General features: G+C 41.0%; 1 protein-coding gene across 1 annotated transcript; it reads right to left on the bottom strand.

Moving 5' to 3' along the window:
* Positions 1-1,341: 1,341 nt before the first annotated feature.
* On the bottom strand, positions 1,342-17,066 carry LOC145353657 (thyrotropin-releasing hormone receptor-like). Its single transcript, XM_080204423.1, has 3 exons — positions 17,001-17,066; positions 15,457-16,311; positions 1,342-2,951 (listed from the first exon to the last, which is right to left on the bottom strand). The coding sequence occupies exons 2-3, from the start codon at positions 16,252-16,254 to the stop codon at positions 2,538-2,540; spliced, it is 1,212 nt and encodes a 403-aa protein (XP_080060549.1). The 5' UTR covers positions 16,255-16,311; positions 17,001-17,066; the 3' UTR covers positions 1,342-2,537.
* Positions 17,067-21,769: the final 4,703 nt, after the last annotated feature.

The following is a 21,769-nucleotide window of genomic DNA, read 5'->3' as shown; positions in this document are numbered from 1 at the left end:
GTGGTGGCCTATAACCAGGAGGCACAATCTCGGAATAAGAATCATTGAATCCTGGAATCCCTACAGTGCAGAAGGAGGCCAATTCAACCCATCGAGTTTCACCAACCACAATCCCACCCCAGTCCTATTCCCATAACCCCACATATTTATCCTGATAATCCCCTGACACTAAGGTCAATTTAGCATGGACAATCAACCTAACCTGCACATCTTTGGACTGTGGGAGGAAACCGGAACAGCTGGAGGAAACCCATGCAGACACAGGGAGAATGTGCAAACTCCACACAGACAGTGACCCAAAGCCAGAATTGAACCTTGGTCAGTGGCACTGTGAGGCAGCAGTGCTAACCACTGTGTCACCGCGCCACCCCTGACAAATGGCAAAGTAGACAATTTTGGACTGAGATGCGGAGGAATTTCTTCAGTCAAAGGATGGTGAATCTTTGGAAGTCTCTACCCCAGAGGGCTATGAAGACTGAGTCATTGGGAACACGTTTTGTGGCAGCGGAGAGGGCCCACCATTGGCCAAAAGTGGGATCTTCTGGTGCTGCCACTTCAACAGGTGTTCTTTTGCATACAATCCCCCCAACAAATCCCCCCACCCCCTCCCCCTACCCCTCCCCCAACCACACCCCCAACAACCCCTCCCCACCCCTCTCCCCACCACCGCCAGGGTTTGCCACCAGTAGGAACAGAAGATCCTGTCGGCAGAAATGGCCGGAACATTCGGTACATTCAAAGCAAAGATCGATAGATTTCTAGATACCAATGACATCAGGGGATAGAGTATAGTGTGGGAAGATCGCATTGAGGATCAGCCATGTCTATTTAAATGGCAGAGCAAACTAAAATGATAATAACAATTAAAAAGGATTCTCAATTGAAAGTTAATAGGTGAGAAAATGAGGAGTGTGGTGACATTGGATCTTAAGAAATGACAACATTCTATAATGCCAGATTTTTTGATCTCCATCAAAGATAGGGACATTGTATTTATCACTTTAATAGACAAATATTTAAGTACAAGAACATTCATTGAACATTACATACAGCCTTATAACTTTACAATTCAATACATATACAACAACTTATGGAATAATTTGATTTGTACCATATATAAATAAAGGATCACAAACCTGTTCCAGTGGAAATATTTTCTATTGAAATATGCTTTAAATCAGTATACTTTACAAAGAAACATATCTAATACTCCCAAAATACACTTAATTTCTGGCTTACATTGAGAGCTTAAATAATTGCAGACATGACTAAGAAGCTTGTTAACTGGCATTTTAGCCTCAACCAAATTCACAAAACTACTTAAAAGCTGTAGGGCTATTTTGCTGTATGCCATGTGATTCACTTGCATCTTAAACGCGGCTGCATACTATGCACAGTGCTGACAAAGGAATGACAATAATGTATGACGAGTTCAATAAATTAACCTATAGTATGTTTACTTAATATTAACATCCACAGAAAGTGCATTGTGATGTTCTCTCAAAGTCCTATTTCTAATAAATACACAGAGCTGCAACACTGGCTTGAGGACGTTTCTATATAAACGTTAGCAAATCACACACATCAGCATAACTCTTTTTAAAAACCCACAACGGAAAGTCATTTTGTGAATTACCAGGATTGGATTTAGAAGTCAGGGGTACCATAGAAAACGACAAATGTTAAACCAACTTTTGCACTGCTGCGTACACTTTCATTTTTAACTTAAATAATGTAACTTTCTTGCCTTGTGTTCAGCAAAAAAAGGTAACTATTGAAAAATACTATCATCATTTCGAAACACAAAGGAATGGCACTTTATTTTCTCCATGATTGTCGTAAAGCTACCATAAATAAGGATCTGAAAAACATAGTAAATGTTCCAGGTGGCCTACCCTGAAATTACCCAATTCGAACATTTCTGTTACCACTCAGGGAAGATATAGAGCTATTGTGGCGTTATATTTGTCCCGGTTAGAGCAGCTGATGCTCTCCTTAACAAGTTTTTCAAATGGCAGAGTTTTCAGGGAGATTTCTGGACATTTTCTTGTTCCGAATCCAATGATGTGGTAAATCAACATACTCGGTTAATAGCAGAATGGCTGAGATAAAATACATGTAGATTTGACGACTAACAAAATGTGTTGGGGGGGTGCTGGAGTAAAAAGTGTTGGAAATGTCCTGTTACTGGAGTGTGAACTCAAGTATTAAATCAGTTTACAATTTTGCCACAAATTATCTTTTGTACTCATCCAGTTAATTGCTTTCAAGATGACAGCTTTAATTTCTTGACATAAAATCAAAGTTTTTATTTATTATAACTTAAAACGTAAGCGATGCCTGAAATTGAAAAACATAAATGTCCCTGTAAAGCCCTCAAATATTTTATTTTTGAACTGTCAAGGAATTAATATTTTTTTGAGAGTGTTTCATAGGGCATAAGCAATGAGGGAATAATGGACCATTTTTAAACTAAATGCTTGACAGATAGGTATTTAACTTCCTCTTACAAGTTTTATAAGATGATCATTACTGCTTCAGGCAACGCTAAATGTGTTAGTATCACAACAGGTATTATCAAAATTTAACTTCTTGTTAGAAACCGGGTAGCCATTGATATCTTCTTGCTCTGTTACATCATGGTCAGGACTTTCATGTGACATATCTTTCATTACGCTGTAGTAAACGGGCACATTATATGTAGAAGGCTTCTCTGCCCGTGCCTGCTTGCATTTGCAAAGTTTTTTGAAGGCAGCACGAAATTTCTGAGACATTAGGTTGTAAATGACCGGGTTGATGGCGCTGTTCAGGTAAATGCTCATCCTGCAGAACAATAGGAACCAGGTGTTCAAATAGGGTGTGTTCATGAAAGAGTTGACGACTACCAAGGTTCTGTAGGGCATCCAGAGCAGGGCGAAAAGGATGACCACTACTGCCAACATCTTAGTGACCTGAAGAGCAATGCATAGCAAATGGAAAAGATTATCAAATGGATTTGTATTCATTCTTAAATGGGAAAACCGACGTCTTTGAGGATTATCTGGTAAATCATCAGCCGGAAAGATACAGCTTTCTGTAGAAAATAAACTTTTTCTTAATGGATAGCACTTTTTCTCCCTGCCACAAAAAAAAGAAAGCATAGTTGGGCCTTACATAATGTGATAACCCCCATGATCTACATGGGGAATCACTAATTAACCTCCCAGTTGGGCTCATTGAATATGAGCTCCCTGGAGATCGATAGTTAACCAACCAGGTAGAGCTTGTACACCAAGTCCTATATAAAGCAAGACCCTGAGTGGGCTCGTTATCCTTATAGTCCCAGTTGGGACCTATTGTGTTCACCACAGGCTTGTGGTTATTGTTTATTTTCATTTTGTGCAATAAAGCACAGATCCTTCACAGTTGACTCCTGAAGTTATTATACATACACCCTAGACAATGCTTGTTCCTTCTAATCGTTTGCATTCTTAATGTGCATGCAAAACAAGAGAAAAAAATGAAAGAATTTTAATTTGTTTAGCAACTTTCTAATTTTCAGGGAGCTTCAAAGTGTTTCACTCACTCTTATTTTGTAGGCAAACGCGACAATCAATTTGTGCACAGATGACTCCACAGGTGGTAATGAGATGAGTGACCAGTTACTGTTTCTGTTGCAACATAAACAGAAAATGATAGAAAAATCTCAGCAGGTCTGACGGCATCTGTGGAGAGAGAAGGGAGATAATGTTTCAAGTCTGGATGAAGAGTCAGAATCTTCATGCAGACTTTAAACATTAACACTGCTCTCTCTCCACAGATGCTGTCAGACCTGCTGAGATTTTCCAGCATTTCCTGCTTTTGTTTCAGATTCCAGCATCCGCAATAATTCACTTACATCATACTGTTTTTGTTGTGTTAGCTGTTGGAAGAATTTTGGTGAATACACTGGAGGGAACTCCCTGTTCTACAAAAATTGCATTATGATAATGTCTATGCCCAACTGAACAGACAAAAGGAGCTTTGGTTTAATGTTTAATATGAAAGATAGTACCTCCAATAATGCAATGCTTCTACAGTGTACACTTGCTAATGTGCAGTGTGGGTATTCAATCCATAATCTTTTGACTCAGGCAATAACAGTTATAGTCAGCAAATCTGGCACTGAGGGTGACAGGCAAAACCATACCCTAAATATCTATAAGTCATTTGGGAATATGTGTGTAGCATACCAGGGAAAAGGATAACTAGGAATTACCAGGGATCATGTACAAGTCAGAAACATTTGTCGTCTATACTGGCACAAAGAAAATATGTTTCCTAGCTGTAAAATCCTATAGGGAAAAAGAGGAAACATTAATGGCTGGAAATAAAAGAGAAAAGCATCAATGTTCAACATTGAATCAGTTATATTTGCTGTAAGTTAAATGAAGCAGAAAATTGGTTAGAAAGAGAAAACCAAATGTTTCCAAATCCCAAAACTATAAAATTAATGACTGGATAAAAACAGATAGGCATATCTGAAACATCAATACCAGGAATGACAATATTGGACCATAAATAGCAAGATAGAAAGCTAACAACTGTGCCACTGTTGATAGCACGGTGGCACAGCAGTGAGCATTGCTGCCTCACAGTGCCAAGGACCTGAGTTCAGGACCCAGGTTTGATTCTCGGCTTAGGTCACTGTCTGTATGGAGTTTGCACATTCCTCCCATGTCTGCATGGGCTTCCTCCGGGTACTCTGGTTTCATTCCACAGTCTAAAGATGTGCGGGTTAGGTTGATTGGCCATGCTAAATTGACCCTGTTTCAGGGGGGATTAGGAGGGTAAATGTGTGGGATTTCAAGGATAGGGTGGGATTGTTGTCGGTGTAGGCTTGATGGACCGAATGGTATCCTTCTGTACTGTAGGGATTCTATGAATTTCCTTTTGTACAGATGGAGAAAGTAGCCAAGAAGGCATATGCACGCTTGCATTCATCGGCCGGGGCATTGAGTTTAAAAATTGGCAAGTCATATTGTAGCTTCGTAGAACCTTAGTTAGGCCACACTTGGAATATAGGGTTCATTTCTGGTCACCACACTACCAGAAGGATGTGGAGGCTTTGTAGAGGGTACAAAAAAGATTTACCAGGATGTTGCCTGCTATGGAGGGCATTAGCCATGAGGAGAAACTTAGCTTGTTCTCACTGGAACGATGAAGGTTGACGGGCGACCTGATAGAAGTCTACAAGATAATGAGAGGCATAGACAGAGTCAATAGAAGCTTTTTCCCAGGGTAGAAAAGTCAATTACTAGAGGGCACAAGTTTAAGGTGTGAGGGGCAAGGTTTAAAGGAAATGTACGAGGCAGATTTTTTACATAGAAGATGATGGGTGCCTGGAACTCATTACCAGGGGAGATAGTGGAAGCAGATATGGTAATGACTTTCAAGGGGTGTCCTGACAAATACACAAATAAGATGGGAATAGAGGAATATGGTCCCCGGGAGAGTAGGGGGTTTTATTTGGGGAAATAGGTTCCTCTGTTTAACATTTCATCTAAAAGTTAGCAGGACCATCAGCGCGACACTGCCTGTGTATTGCACTGTGTATGTCAGTCTAGAATTTTGGCTCATAACTCTGGAGTGGACAAACGTATAAGCCTGAATTTTTTGGATGGTGGGAGTTCGAATGAGCATTGATTGGCAGCAGACTTGCGCCCAACTTGGAAGTAAGTCTTATCTTGGAGAGCTATCGGTTAGTACGATTACTGACAGTTCTCCAGCCCATCAAAGTGCTGATCCTAATTTCATTGGAATATTTCCTCTTTGCCAAAATTAAACACAAGCACTAAATTGAAATAAACTATATTATCAATATTGTTGTCAGTAATTTGTGCTGAGGTGACCAGAAGAGACAATGTGGTACTCTACCTGGGACTAAGTGCAGGGAGCTGATATGAGGTAAATGACAGAGGTCTGGGGAGGGGATACCCTAAGGGGTAGTGGGGAGGATGAGTGGGTAATTGGGGGATAGGCTATAGGGAGTGGGAGGGAAGGAAGCCCACAGTGAGGAGGCTGTCGAAGTCAGAAGGCAGCTTCCATTGAAGGTGCACCCCACTTGTGTCTTGTCACTGCAAACTATTGCCTTACTAATGATTTAAATGATCTGCAAGAATTATCTAACTGAGATATTTAGATTGGTGTGAACTTTGTAATTTAATTCAGCCCTAAAGGAAAGAAAATCTATTAATGTACAATTTTCATATTACATCTGATTTATAAATGATACATCTGGATATCGAGTGCTTACAAAGCAAAATTTTGTAAAGGCTGTTTCAAGCACATAATCATTATCAAACACTTAACAATATCTCTGGCATTATCATATCAAATTGACCTTACATTAATATTTATCAAGTTGTATAAAAGCTTGTTTTGTGATTACATTTTTACTGTATAATTGACTTGAGCATCTGTTCGGAACAATCTGAAAAAAATTTCATTGGAATATTTCCTCTTTGCCAAAATTAAACACAAGCACTAAATTGAATTAAATCATACTATCGATATTATTGTATAATATTACAGTGCATTACATAAAAGGCTTAATTAAATAGCTAATATTATTCTCCTTTGGTGTATTTATAACAAACCATGGCAAATCACTGATAGAGGTATCTTCACTATTCCATCCTTTAAAGTATTGAGATTGTTGAGATTATTATTTTTTACTTATGATAAAGTTGGACTCCACAGATTTTAAGGAATGATTATTTCCCACAGATGCTGATGAATATAAAAATGAAATGAACAATCCCCTCTGTTCGAAGAAAAAGAAACCTATTCTTAAAGACATTTTTTTGTATTTGCTCATATCATGCTTCTTCTTTGTGACCCTAGGCACCGCATTGCCTCAACATCTTTCCTACAGTTTGGAGCCTAGAATTGCCTAAAGAATCCAATTGTGCTCTAAGGTTTTACATAGACCCACTGTGACATTTTTACTTCTATGTTCTATACTCATTGCCATAAAAACCCAATTTTCAATCACTTTTTTTCATCTGCTGCTCATGAGTCGCTGCTTTCAAGGTCTTGTGAGCCTGAACCATTTCCTCTGCTGTTCCACTCCATCCAATTTTCTACTTCTCAAAGCATAATTCATTTTTTAAACATAAGAGGACCACCTGACATTTATTGGCATTCCATCAACAATAGTTTTTTTTGCCAATTCTACCAACTTAACAATATCCCATTGCAGCTCCCTTTGGTCTTCGACTTAATTTACCAAGCTTTTTATTTTTCTTTCTTCTGTTCATCCAACAATCCCTCTAGCCCTTCTAAAAAATGATTTGAAGTGGTAAACTATCAGGGAGGCTTAGCCCAAGGAAATTATATCCGTGGTGTAATTTCACTGGATAGATTTTTTTAATGTAATGTAATTTAGATGCAGTTTAGTGAGGGCAGGGATAAAAAATATTATGCTATATCATGTGTGGAAAGTAGGACACAACTAATTAGGAAGCAAATTGGGGGGAAAAATAACAAATATTGCACTACAAAATACTACATTCACAATATGTTTAATGGATACTATTAGAGGCAAGCAATTTAATTAGATACACATATGTTTGCATCTTAGCACATTCATTTTCTAAATACAGTAGCAGGCAATATAAGGTTATACTTCATTTGACATTTCCTTAAGATTCTTAATTGTGTATGGAGTTTTATGTGACATTTCCTTAAGCTTTAACATTAGTCAGGATAAGTTTATAAGTATATTTATCAGATATGTATTTTCATTTCTATATTTATTAGAGTGGAACCTTGGTTTCTAGAGAATAACCCTCCGAAATGACAATGCAAATTACAAACAATGGAGCGATCCCAAATTTTGGTCTTATCTCTGGAAACTGCACCATTATCAATACAGGAATAAACATATGCAATATTTCAAACATAATGATTTTAATCTTTCTGTGAGATTGTCATGTTGTAGCTGTTACGGCATTGACAAAAGATTTCAAACTTTGCTCGGCACAAAAAATATTATTGAATAATGAAACTTAGGTTCAAGAGGTTTGCAGCTCTGGACTGCTCTGGAGCACTCCAGTCCTTGCTACATGGCTTCTTGATAATTCTGCTTGAGACTCTCACTTTCCATTGGTCTCCCAAATCAGGTGGCTCCTTCTACCATACTGTCTTAAAGAGGCAGACACTACATACACAACAGGTTAACAATTGATGCCACACAGGAGACCACCTCAACCAGAGGTGGTTAGCATATAGAAGGCACATTTGATCAAGTGATAGGCTGCAGGCTGAGGGTCCCATCACTTTCTCACTTCCATCTGATTGAGTCTGAGGCTGGGAAGGCTCATGGATAGCTCGTTGAGACCTTCAAGTGACTAATTAATGCCCATTTAAAGGCCTCACCCACCTTTACATAAGAACATAAGAACATAAGAAATAGGAGCAGGAGTAGGCCATCTAGCCCTTCGAGCCTGCCCCGCCATTCAATAAGATCATGACTGATCTGTCGTGGCTCAGTTCCACATTCCCGCCCTCTCCCCATAACCCTTAATCCCCTCTCTTATCAAAAACCTATCAACCCGCGTCTTAAAAATATTTAGCGAGGTAGCCTCCACCACCTCAACGGGCAGAGAATTCCAGAGATTCACCACCCTTTGAGTGAAGAAGTTCCTCCTCAACTCCGTTCTAAATCGACCCCCCCTTTATCTTGAGGCTGTTCCCCCTAGTCCTACTGTCCTTTCTGAGCGGGAAGAGTCTCTCCACCTCTATCCTATCCACCCCATTCATCATCTTATACGTCTCAATGAGATCTCCCCTCATTCTTCTAAACTCTAACGAGTACAAGCCTAGTTTATTCAGCCTCTCCTCATAGCTCAACCCCCTCAACTCCGGTATCAGCCTAGTAAACCTTCTCTGCACTCCCTCCAAGGCCAAAATATCCTTGCGTAAGTGCGGCGACCAAAACTGCACACAGTACTCCAGCTGCGGCCTCACCAATGCCCTATACAGCTGCAGGAAGACCTCCCTACTTTTATATTCAATTCCCCTCGCTATGAAGGCCAGCATCCCATTCGCCTTCCTGACCACCTGCTGCACCTGCAGGCTGGGTTTTTGCAACTCATGCACAAGGACCCCGAGGTCCCTCTGCACCATCGCCTGCTGCAGTTTTTCGCCACGTAAGTAATAGTCCTTCCTACCATTATTCCTATCAAAGTGGACCACCTCGCACTTGCCAACATTAAATTCCATTTGCCAGTTCCTGGCCCATTTGCCCAGCCTATCTAGATCCTTCTGCAGACTCTCCACACCCTCCGCGCAATTTGCCATTCCACCAATCTTGGTGTCATCAGCAAATTTCGACACCCTACACTCAGTTCCCTCCTCCAGATCATCTATATAAATGGTAAATAGCTGAGGCCCCAGCACCGACCCCTGGGGCACTCCACTAGTCACCAACCGTCAATCCGAATAGCACCCATTAACCCCCACTCTCTGCCTCCAATTTGACAACCAATCCTCTATCCACGCTAACACACTACCCCCAACTCCATGTCCCCTGACCTTCTGCAATACCTCTTGTGAGGTATCTTGTCAAACACCTTCTGAAAATCAAGAAAGACCACAACCACCGGCTCTCCTCTATCCACCGCCCTAGACACATCCTCATAGAACTCCAATAAATTTGTCAGACACGACTTCCCCTTAACGAAACCGTGCTGCGTCTGCTCTATCAAGCAATTCCCCTCAAGATGCCTCGCTATTTCCTCCTTGATGACAGATTCTAACATTTTGCTGACAATTTTCTCATTGCCTGATCAAGATACCTAGCACCAGCAAGGTAGGAGCCCACTTAAAACTAGTCCTAGCCTTTCTCTCTAAACTTCTTCTCATGGTCTCGGCCCCAGGAACACCAGCCCATCCTCATGATCTTTGGCCTCAGGCCCCTCACTAATCCTGAGCCTCTGAAAGGTGCATTACTGGTAGCAGCCACTGTTTCCAGTGTCCCAGGGTGCATAATTCTGGTGAAGGCCTAAAACTGGCCACATAATGCTGCTGGGTATTCCACAATGAGGAACACATGGTGCCCCTGTTGGTTCTCCAGCCAGCAGGCAAGACCCCATCACAAACATTAAATTCCTCCCTGTGACACTGATTCAAATCATACAAGATGCTGGTAGAAATTATATAATGAAGTAAGATCTCATACAAATCTTACCTCCACATAAATGATGATAGGTAATTGGAAAGGTAGTTACTGAAGTGCAGATTTTGTTGGTTTCACAAGTCTTGCCATTACTACCTCTTGTTATTGTTATGGATTTGATGTTGTTAGGTGATGAATAGTCTGTTGTACATAGCTTCTTTAGAACACACTGTCATTCACTGGAATCCATCTCACTTCCTTACCATTGTTTGAGGCAGAGCCAGACTGTTCATAACCTTGGTGTTATATTCAACCACAAGATGATTTTCTGACCTCCTACCCAATCCATCACATTTGATCACTTATTCTCACCCCCGTAACATGGCCTGGCATTGTCCATTTCAGCTCATCTGTTTCTGAAACTTTTTATCTATAATCTTGGTACCCTGAGACTTGACTATCCATTACAGTCCTGGCTGGCGTCTCACACCCCATCCTTCATAAACATGAGGTCATTCAAAGCTCTGGCAGCCACGACCTTAATCGCATCACATCCCACTCACCCAGCACTCCTGTGCTCGCTGATCTGCCTTGGCTCTCAGCCAAAGGATGCCCAAATCTTGAAATTCTTGTCCATTTTTATATCCCTCCATGGCCTTGCCACTCAGTACTTCAGTAATGTCTTCATCTCAACAACCCTCCCTCCAAATTATCTAAGCTCCTTAAATAGCCCCAATTTTAATTGCCCCATACTTAGTCACCATGACTTCAGTTATTAACGTTCTAAGCCATGGACCAGCAATACTTTTTTAACCTGAAGATCCTATCTAAAACATTTGCCTGAAATAAAAATTATTGGGAGCCACAAATTGAGGATTTGGCATATTTAAAGCAAATGACTGGTGGATTTGCCTATATCATAAATAAAACTCATATAGTGAATGTTGTATCATCAGAAAAAAATCAAAACTAAAATAGATCTAATTAAGAATTATGACTTCTTTTTGACATTGTGTGCATCTTTTTTTAAAAATTGTATTTTCGATCCATGCAGGTTCAGCTTTTATCCATCAATTTGCATATTAATTAATGAAAAAACAGCATTTTTTTTCATTTTGAATATAAAAATTCGGAAGGTTCAACTGGAAAAAGCTGTACAGATCTTGTCGTAACTGATGTTTGAAATCATAATTTTGTCAGTAAATTCATCTTCAAAACAAAGTCAAACTTAAAATTCTTTCGGCAATTGATTCTCCTAATAATAAAAGAGATTCTAATGTCACATGCAGAATAGGTGATCATTCCAGCTACATCAGAAACAGTAATGGGCACAACCATAAAACCTGTTCCTCAAATGAGAGGCATTATCTATAATTATGTTGCGGCCACGCCACATGAACTAAGCCCATTGAAGTCTGTTGTCAACATAATTATTTGAAATCATAAAGTGTAGCAGAAGAATTAGCCTGTTATACCCACGTTAAAAGTGTGGCTCTTACTTTATGTTATACCTTTTTTAGGCTTTTCGCATGATAATTCAAGTCAACTGGAAAAATTTGGGACCCCATGTGCGATGATAAAGAGCCTTAGATTGCTTCAGGGGGCCCCTGTCCTAAACTCTGGAGTAACCTCTCTTAACCTCTGCATGGATTTGTGGAGGGCAGATTGCGTTGAATTGTTTGAGGAAACCATGAACTTGGTGAATGGGTGTCTGCGTATATATTATTACATTGAATGATATTATTACAGCCCAGCCCATTGCACAAACCAGCCTCCCATCTATTGACCCCATCTACACTTGCTGCTGCCTCAGGAAATTAGCCAGCATAATCAAAGACCCCACACAACCCTGACATACTCTCTTCCACCTCCTTCCATTGGGAAAAAGATACAGAAGTCTGAAAACATGTACCAACTGACTCAAGAACAGCTTCTTCCTTGCTGCCATCAGACTTTTGAATCGTCCTATCACACATTAAGCTGATCTTTCTCCTCAGCCTATCAGTAACTGTAACACTCTCTTTCTTCCCTGTGTACTCTATGAGCATTATGTTTTGTTTGTAACAGCTAGCAAGAAACAGTACTTTTTACTGTATCTCAATATATGGCAATAATAATACATCAATTCAAATGAATATTGTATATATTAACTTCCATTTGCCAAGATAAAATTTGGTAATTGATTATAAGGTAGGAGACAAAACTGGAAAGAAAGGCAACTTTATTTGATTGTTGAGATGTGACAAAGTAGTGTTCCTCATGGATTTGTACTGGGCTCTCAGTTTTTTACCAAATATTTCAATGCCTCGGATGGAGAGAGTTGTATATCTAAGTTTGTGTTTGACATTAAAGTAAGAAAACAATAAGTTATGAAAATGAGAGAAGTTTGGAAAATGATATGGACAGACTTGAGTGACTGAGCAAATTTGTCGTCAATGAAATTCAGTGCAATAATCCATTTTGGATCTTTGGAAGAAATATTGGAATATATTCTTAATGCCAAGAAGCTAAGAGTTGTGGAGGAGCAAAGGGATTTCAATGTTCAAATGCACAAATCTCTAAAAGCTAGTGCATACTTAGAAAACCAAATCTCCAAAAGCTAGTGCAGTCTTACAAAACCAAATCTCTAAACGCTTGTGCATACTTACAAAACTAATGGATTAAAAAAGTGGAAGTTTTGTTTTCATTTCAGGGAGGGTGGCATGGTGGCACAGTGGTTAGCACTGCTGCCTCACAGTGCTAGGGTCCCAGGTTCAATTCTGGCCTCTGTGTTTCATTGTCTGTGTGGAGTTTGCACATTCTCCTCATGTCTGTGTGGGTTTCCTCCAGGTGCTCCAGTTTTCTCCCACAGTCCAAAGATGTGTGGGGTAGGTGGATTGGCCATGCCAAATTGCCCCTTAGTGTCTGGGGATTGGCAGGGTAAATATGTGGAGTTGCAGGAATAGGTCTTGGGTGAGACTGAGGTCAGTGCAGCCTCGTTGGGACAAATGGCCTCTTTCTGCACTGTTCTATGATTTTAGGTGTGTGGCGGGAGATATACAAAAACCAATGCGGCTTACACATAAGAAAATAGACCTCACCATTCAAAGGATGTGACAGATTTAAATGCAAGTTTCAAATCAAAATCCAGTTAATCATGGGTGAGGAAAACTTGAAATACTGAAACAAAAATAATGGAAAAATCTTTTCCTGTTCCTTGCTCTTCTTTCTGGGCCACCATTCCATAGGCAGTGACTGACATTTAATATCTTGACCAAATAATCATTGTTCACGTTGATAAGGAATGGCTGTGAGCCACTTGCTTGCAGAAGACATCACACTCTTATCTGATGCTTATATGTGACTTCCAACAATGATCACTGAACTGAGCAGGAGCAGGGACAGAACAAATTCTATGCTCACTCACCAGTGGGTGCTAAGGCCGAATGTAAGCTTGTCTTACTGCCTGAAAAAGAATAACTTAGCACAGATCTCAGGTCAAATGTGAAATCTTCCTGATCTCCCTGAGCTACCTACAAATGCTATTGGCAATCAAGGGTACTTGGCATTTCTTAGGGTACATTTGATTTTCAAATGGCACTAAATACATAAATAAAACAAAGCCCAAATGAATTACTGTAGGTGAAACTGCATTGACAAATGTCTGGCTTTTATAGCAATGAAACCAAATTGGGTGCATAGTAAATATGCCAAGTAATGTTGAAGTAATCTGTGTACAGTATAAATCTTTCAATATGACCCTAAATGTGTCTCATCTGCTGATTTTCTCTTGACAACTTTCTGCTTTCTATTATTTGATTCAGAAATACTGTTACTTGATACAGCAACATAATATATGCTTTTTGTTACTACAAAATGCTTTGTTTCATAGAAATGGGAAATTGGTAGTGAGTAAGGTCGTATGGAGTGGCAAGGAGAGCACATTACTTCAATCCAATATTTCCACAAGCTTCATATCACCACCTACTGTAACCTTCAGGAATTCTGTTTCCCAGCATTTTAAATGGCAAAACATAAACTTGCATTGTGTAGAAATAAAAGCTATTTGTTTACTTCAAGAGTTCCGAAGATGAGTGTGTCTTTGTGATCTTTGTATTGGGAAGTATGCAACAATATTGCAAAAATGAATGGTTGGTCGAAAAAGAATTGTATAAGAGTGGGCCAAAAAAATCAAATGATGGTGATAAGGTTGAGCTTTCAATTTTAGCAGTAATGTATTTTATTGCAAGAAACAATCCTGTCTTGTTGCATGAAATAATAACAGAAAATGCTGGAAATACTCAGGAGGTCTGTGCAGAGAGGAGCAGTGTTAAGTCGAGGACTAGAACTGTATTTCCAGCATTTTCTGTTATTATTTCATGCAACAAGATTGTTTCCTGCAAGAAAATACATTTCTGCAAAATGGGAGATGCTGGAAATACTCAGTAAGTCTGTGCAGAGAGGAGCAGAGTTAAGTCGAGGACTAGAACTGGAAATACTCAGCAGATCTGTGCAGAGAGGAGCAGAGTTAAGTCTACGATTAGAACTGGAAATACGCAGTAAGTCTGTGCAGAGAGGAGCAGAGTTAAGTCGAGCATTAGACCTGGAAATACTCAGTAGGTCTGTGCAGAGAGGAGCAGAGTTAAGTCTAGGATTAGAACCGGAAATACTCAGTAGGTCTGTGTAGAGAGGAGCACAGTTAAGTCTAGGATTAGAACTGGAAATACTCAGTAGGTCTGTGTAGAGAGGAGCAGAGTTAAGTCGAAGATTAGAACTGGAAATGTCCAGTAGGTTTATGCAGAGAGGAACAGAGTTAAGTCGAGGACTAGAACTGGAAACACTCAGTAGGTCTGTGCAGAGAGGAACAGAGTTAAGTCGAAGACTAGAACTGGAAACACTCAGTGGGTCTGTGCAGAGAGGAACAGAGTTAAGTCGAGGACTAGAACTGGAAACATTCAGTAGGTCTGTGCAGAGAGGAGCAGAGTTAAATCGAGGATTAGAACTGGAAACATTCAGTAGGTCTATGCAGAGAGGAGCAGAGTTAAGTCGAGGACTAGAACGGTATTTGAAGCATTTTCAATTTTTATTTCAGATTTCCAGCATCCGCAGTATTTTGCTTCTGCCTTGATCTCCAGAACTTGTTTACCGATGCTGGAAAAGTTTATTAAGTGTCCAGCTACCGGCAACCTCCCTGTTTGATTAGCTACACCTTTCTAAGATCCCTGGGCATTAATATGCCTACAAATACATGGAGTAGGATGCATGGCATCCATCAATGAAAGAGTGAGTCCACTGACCGGCGATGGCAATTCACGTGTATGTTTTTGGCCGGTTACCTGCTTCCTTGAGGATTGCGCTCCCTTGTTGCGGCGACAGGACATCTTGGAGACGCTGGCGCGTCCCTTGTGGATGGAGTTATTGGCTGTATCCTGGGGTGTGCTGGGGATCGGGTTCAGGAAGAGTATCCGAGCAATGAGTCCATAAAGGACCGTGGCCACGAATAAGGGGATCACATAGAATATAGTGAAGTCCAGAAAATAAATGGGCAAGTAATGGTTCCTGGACACTCTATAGTCACACACCACCTGGATGCCATTGGCGTGTTGGATCTGCTTGATGTCCAGTAAGAAGAACCACATCACGCAGTACACCGAGGTGAAAGCCCAGACAAAGGCGATGATCTTCTTGGCTCTGGACACCGTGCAGATGAACTGGGCTTTGATGGGGTGGCAGATGGCGATATATCGCTCTATGGTGAAGGCGGTGATGGAGCAGGAGGACGCGTTGATGCCCAGGTACTGCAGGTAGGTGATGAAAAGGCAGCCCACGTACCCATAGACCCAGGAGGCCACCACGCTCTCTGTGATGTTGGGCAGACCCGCCGCCAACAGGACAATCAGGTCGGCGATGGCCAGGCTCACCAGGTAGCAGTTGGTGGGAGTCCTCATGTGCTTGGTCTTCAGCACCACCAGAACCACCATGACATTCCCGGCTATGCCCACCCCACAGATCAACAGGACCAAGAGGATGGTGACTACCTGATATTCGAGAGGGTTCTGAGGCATTATTTTCATAGCTTCCGTTTGGTTCACGGAGTTGTTCAATAACTCGATCACACTGGTGATGTTCTCCATTTCACCACCTTGCACTGAGGTCCCTCTAGCTCTGAGAATTCATTGTGCTACTCGACCCTGTATCAAAAAAAACAGCAACAGCCTAATGAAGAATTCTAAACAATTTAAATCAACTTTTCAACAAAATCAACTGAAGCCTGAGCTTTAATTTTAAGTCTGTTCTTCCTAATAGATGTTGCTATTTGTTACTTGAAGCTTCCCTTTGCGCTGTCAATTCTCTGCGGACTGTTCCCAAACAAGTGATTCTTAACACAACCTGGAAGGGGATTAAACGGCTGGGTTCCAATGTTGGCCCCCTGAACGAATTCCCTACCTGAGGAATTACTTGGTGCAGAAATGCCCTTTACCCACTAACCATTCCCAACTAGTTCCACTGAAGAAGAAGACACTGCCGTTTAAAGTTACTTCGTTACAAACCCCCATTCATTTCCTCAGACCTCCTATTTTCAAAAGCTGGAGCACTAATTTCTACACACCTTCCAGCTTTTAATCTAGATTCCTCCGTCCCTCGCAAAGATAAAATAAGTGGACAATTATTATTCATTTATGATTACTTCTCCAGTTTGTAATGTGTGTGAAGATCAGAATTGATGCCCGGCTGCAACATTCCTTTTTTTTGCACGTTACTACCGACATATCAAAGGATTTATTTACAAAGTTGCATCTTAAAACTATTTTAAATGTGTCATTGTTAACGGCAACAAATAATAGGCAGAATAGTCATTTCCACTGAAAGTGTCACTTACTTCCTGAGGAGCCAATATTCATCTGCTGTCTGACTCAGTTTCGCCGCTGGCCAGGAGTGGTTTGCGGTGGCCGGGTTGAACTAAAGTGACAGGAGACTGTCATCTCTCCTTAGCTCCCGTCTGAATGCCGGCTGGAGAGTGACGAGCTGTCCAAAGAGCAGCTGCAGCGACTGAGCAGCGGAGGCGCCTGCGAGCTCCAGGTCCTAAAGCCCTCCCGACTCCTCCAACCCACACAACACCACCAACTGCACAGCAGCTAATGCCTTCTTTGCCACGGCAGTTGGGCGTTGCTCACTGGATACCGTTGAGGATTTTATACATTTTGAGTTTGTTAGAGCTCAGTTGGAAACTGCTGATCATTTGATTTTTTTTAAAAAAGGAATACAGTAAAAGATTTAGCTAAAAGATATAACAAACAGCTAAAAGAAAAGTTGAGTACTTCAAGTGCTGAGGAAGTTTTTTGGGTCCAGGCCTTTTGGATTGCCATGGAACAGACATACCCACCCACTGCAAAAAAAAATTGCAATTCAGCACCCCTCAAAAGTTCTGACACATTTGCCAGAATTTTATCACCTTGCCCGCCCCAGAATCAGAGTGGGCGAGGCTCGCAGAACAGCATCCTCCATTCAGGCGGGCAAGGCAGTAAAATTCCAGCCACTGACTTTGTCAGAATTGCTTCGGATGTTAGACCTTCCTATTCTCCAGGACCCTCGGAATCATAGAATCCCTACAGTGCAGAAGGAGGCCATTTGGCCCATCAAGCCTGCACCAACAACAATCCCACCCAAGCCCTATTCCTGAAAAAGTCTTCAACTCTGAGTTAGATTCAGTGACTATAGACAGTTCCAATTTACTTACCTGGGTAGTTACCCAGAAAATGATGCACAGAAAACCTCTAACCTGACTCTTGTTAGCTCCTGATAACTGCTTGAGCCCCCCAATCCACCCCCTCACCACCACTCTGAAGCTCCCCCAACTCTCCCCATTATCAGACCTGACCAGCTGCCACTATCCAACTAGCAATACTACCTCCCCCTACCCTCCCAAACCCAACTTCCCTTCGACCGTCTTTTTAAATCTTTCATGGAACATGGGTATCATTGGGAAGGCCAGAAATGTTATTGCCCATGAGAAGGTGGTGGACAGCTGCCTTCTTGAGCCACTGCGGTCCAAGTTGTAGAGGTACACCCTGGAGACTGTTCCAGGATTTCGACCCAGTAGCAGAGAGGATATAGGGATATATTTCCAAGTCAGGATGGTTGCTGTTGGTGCTGTTCCCATGCACCCTTCTCCTTCTAGTCTAATCCCTGGCCCTCTCAATAATCCTGCAAGCCCACAATTCCCCAGATTAGCTGTTGCTAGTGTGAGCATGGCAATTTCCCCACCAAAGTTGCATAACGTTATTGGTCTATAAAGATGTGTATTTCCAAGTATTGTGTTGCAGTAGAAAGAGTGGAAAGGACGTTCAAAAAAATAAAGTTTACATGGAAATGGAGACCATGAAATACAAGATACGTAAAATAGCGAGATAGAAGAGATTAAAGGATTTAGCAGAAATTCCAGGATTGAAGATATTGTGGCAGAAGGTTACAAGACCCACGTTAAATCAGAGATATTGGAGCAACAGTTTTGATTTTTCAGATGGTGAACCATGACTAAACCAATGAGTTCTTCAACCATCCTGCAAAAAGTTACATGACCAGGAGGAACTGAATTAAAGATCCTAGAAGAACTAACAACTACATCAAAGCACAGACATAAAGTAATTACTGGAATACTGTACATAATTCAAGATGTGAATTATTTCCTTCAAGTAGAAAGGTGTGTACTGAATCTAATTCATAGATCAAACAAAGAATAATGATAGTCAATCAGAAGAATTCAACTCAGAATTCCTGAATTTGTTTAGAGGATTGAGAAAGCTGAAAACAGCCTATCAGAATGCTAAGCCCAGAAGTGAAATCAGTATACCTATAAACATCCAGAAAGGTCCAAACCTTTTACTTTCAAAGGTAAAGAAAGAGACCAACTCAATGGTTGCATGTTCACGCAATGAGTATATCAGTTATAAAGGTGAAGATCTGAGCCATTAAAGAATTTTCAGTTCTAAGAAACATTACAAAGTTACAAAGATTGATGGGAAAGATGAACCAAGTAGCAACATTTCTAAAGAATCTAACAGAGCTCAAAGAGCCACTACACCACTTTACAACAGGATAAAAATGGTGATGGGAAGAGGCACATTAGGTATCATTCAAAAAAATCAAGGCGAGGCTGATGAAATCAGAGATAATAACAGATTATCTACAGTTATTGTGGTGGATGCATCCACTACCGGGTTAGGGCAGTACATTTTCAGATACAACGAGCTGGAAAACGCAGACTAATCTGATATGCATCACGACCATTAGCGGATGCAGAGCAGAAATACACAGTAATTGATATTGTCATTTGTTGGCTTACGTCTTAGGCCTTCACATTATGATAGAAAGAGAGCACAAACCTGTCACCACACTACTGAGTTCGAAAGAGCTTGCAACAATGCCATCAAGGGTTCAAACATTGAAATTAAGATTGATGAGCATTTGATACTCATATGGTATTTGATCAAGGGAAACAGCAGATGCATAATCATGTATTGAATCAGAGAATCCAGAAAGATAATGGTGAATTTGTGGAAGAAGTCAAGGAGTTTACTAAAATGACAATCAATTGATTACTGACAAATACATAAAAATTGAATAAAATCAGAGACACTCAGAGACATGGGACATGGATTGTAAGCAGAGCAGTGAATTTTGTATTAGAGGATGACCAACATATATACCACATAGTCCTAGTTTGAGACTCATGTTGCCAACTGTGATTAACCATGGTCCTGCAGGTTTCATCACATGACTTGCCCCCACACTCCAGCCATTGGTCAGCCATCGCATCCATCCCTGTGATGTAAAGACTTCTTACACCAATTAAAAAGGAAAAGACTTTTAACCAATTGGATGATGGAAAAACAGCATTTTTTCCCACTTTCGATATATTTGTATCTGCTAAAAGAATAAATGTTCAAAGAAAATAACAAAAAAAAGTTTTTTTTCATGGCCCAATTAATTTTCTCCAGGGCTGCACACTGCAGTGTCCTAGAGATTGATCTTCAATTTCTGGAGACACCAGGCCAATCAGGGAGAATTGGCAAACCTACTTGAGACCATCTTTAAAGCAGCAAGCACGTCTGACAGTGATGGATGATTTGCTGGTATATGATGATAGAATAGTAATCCCAAAGTTATCGAGACTTGAGATCATGCAACCCCGACATCAAGGTTATTTAGGTATTACCAACTGCAATGCCAGAGCACGGTTTTCAGTTTGAATTTATTGGAAGAAACGTTATTCCAATGTGTCACATGTTCAATTCACAGATAGGAATCAAAAGAACCGTTAATGCCATCATCTTTTCCTACAAGGCCATGGAAATGCCAAGGAATGGGATTAACTGAACACATTTATTCCTTAGTCAAAAGATTGTAAGCAGATTAGAGATTTCTGAAACAGATTAGGACCATAGGACGACAGAAACCCAACAGTGGAGAAGGAGGTCATTCAGCCCATTGAATCTGCATCGACTCTCCGAAAGAACATCTTACCCAGGTCCACCTATCCCTGTAATCCCACATATTCCCCATTGTTAATTGCCCTAACTTACCTACCTTTGGGCACTATAGAGCAGTTTAGCATGGCCAATTCACCTAACATGCACAGCTTTGGAGACTAAGGGACAATCTCCCATAGCTAATCTGCCTAACCTACATACCTTTGGGCACTAAAGGGCAATTTAGCATGGCCAATCCACCTAACCTGCGCATCTTTGGACACTAAAGGACAATTTAGCATGGCCAATCCACCAAATCTGCACATCTTGGGGCACAAAAAAAACAATTTAGCATGGCCAATCATCTAATCTGCACATCTTTGGAATGTAGGTGCAAACTCAAGCATGCGAAGGAACCCCACGCAGACATGGAGAGAACGTGCAAACTTCACAGAGACAGTCACCTACCATGCCACTGTGCCACCCGTATAAAGAGAAAATGTTCATATTAGTAATAGATTACCATTTGAGGTGAATTGGAGTGAAATAGTTACATGGTCAGATGTTATTTAAAGCATTTTTTTGCAGTCCGTGGAATTCCTGATATCGTGATATTAGACACTGGTCCCACAATTCCCAGATACAGAAACTCAAAAATTTACAGAATCATTGGGATTTGTCCATATAGGTTCATCATGGTTTCCACATGCTAATGGAGTTGCAGAGACAGATGTGTCCAAAGGCATTACTGAAAAAAGGAAGAGGATTTTCAACTCATGGTGTTGAGTTATGGATCCTCCCTCCCCCTTGCAGAATGGATTTGCTCCATGTAAGTTGCTCATGGGAAGGGTTTCTACCCTTACACATACACTGGTGCCACAGGTCAAAGTCACAGTGGCCGGAATTATCTCATCCGCTTGCCAAAGGAATTACAGCGGATGGGGGTGCGGGGGTTGGGGGCTGGGGGGAGATGGGTGGGGGGGGGGGGGGGGGGGCACCATGAGAAGGTCCATTGGCCTCAGGCGGGATCCTTTGGTTTTGAGGCAAGCGTGGCTGGAGAATCCCACCAACTGACTTAGAGAAAGTACAAAAAGGAGAAGCAAGTTACTGAAGAAAACGGTTGAAATATTGTGATAGCCATTGCAGAACAAGAACATTATCAGATTTTTAACTGAGAGAA

The sequence above is a fragment of the Carcharhinus amblyrhynchos genome, chromosome 16 (assembly GCF_965287045.1).
Source record: "Carcharhinus amblyrhynchos chromosome 16, sCarAmb.v2.hapA, whole genome shotgun sequence".
Taxonomy (NCBI): domain Eukaryota; kingdom Metazoa; phylum Chordata; class Chondrichthyes; order Carcharhiniformes; family Carcharhinidae; genus Carcharhinus; species Carcharhinus amblyrhynchos.
The sequence above is the reverse complement of the archived record's forward strand: the minus strand, read 5'-3'. Positions and strand labels throughout refer to the sequence as shown.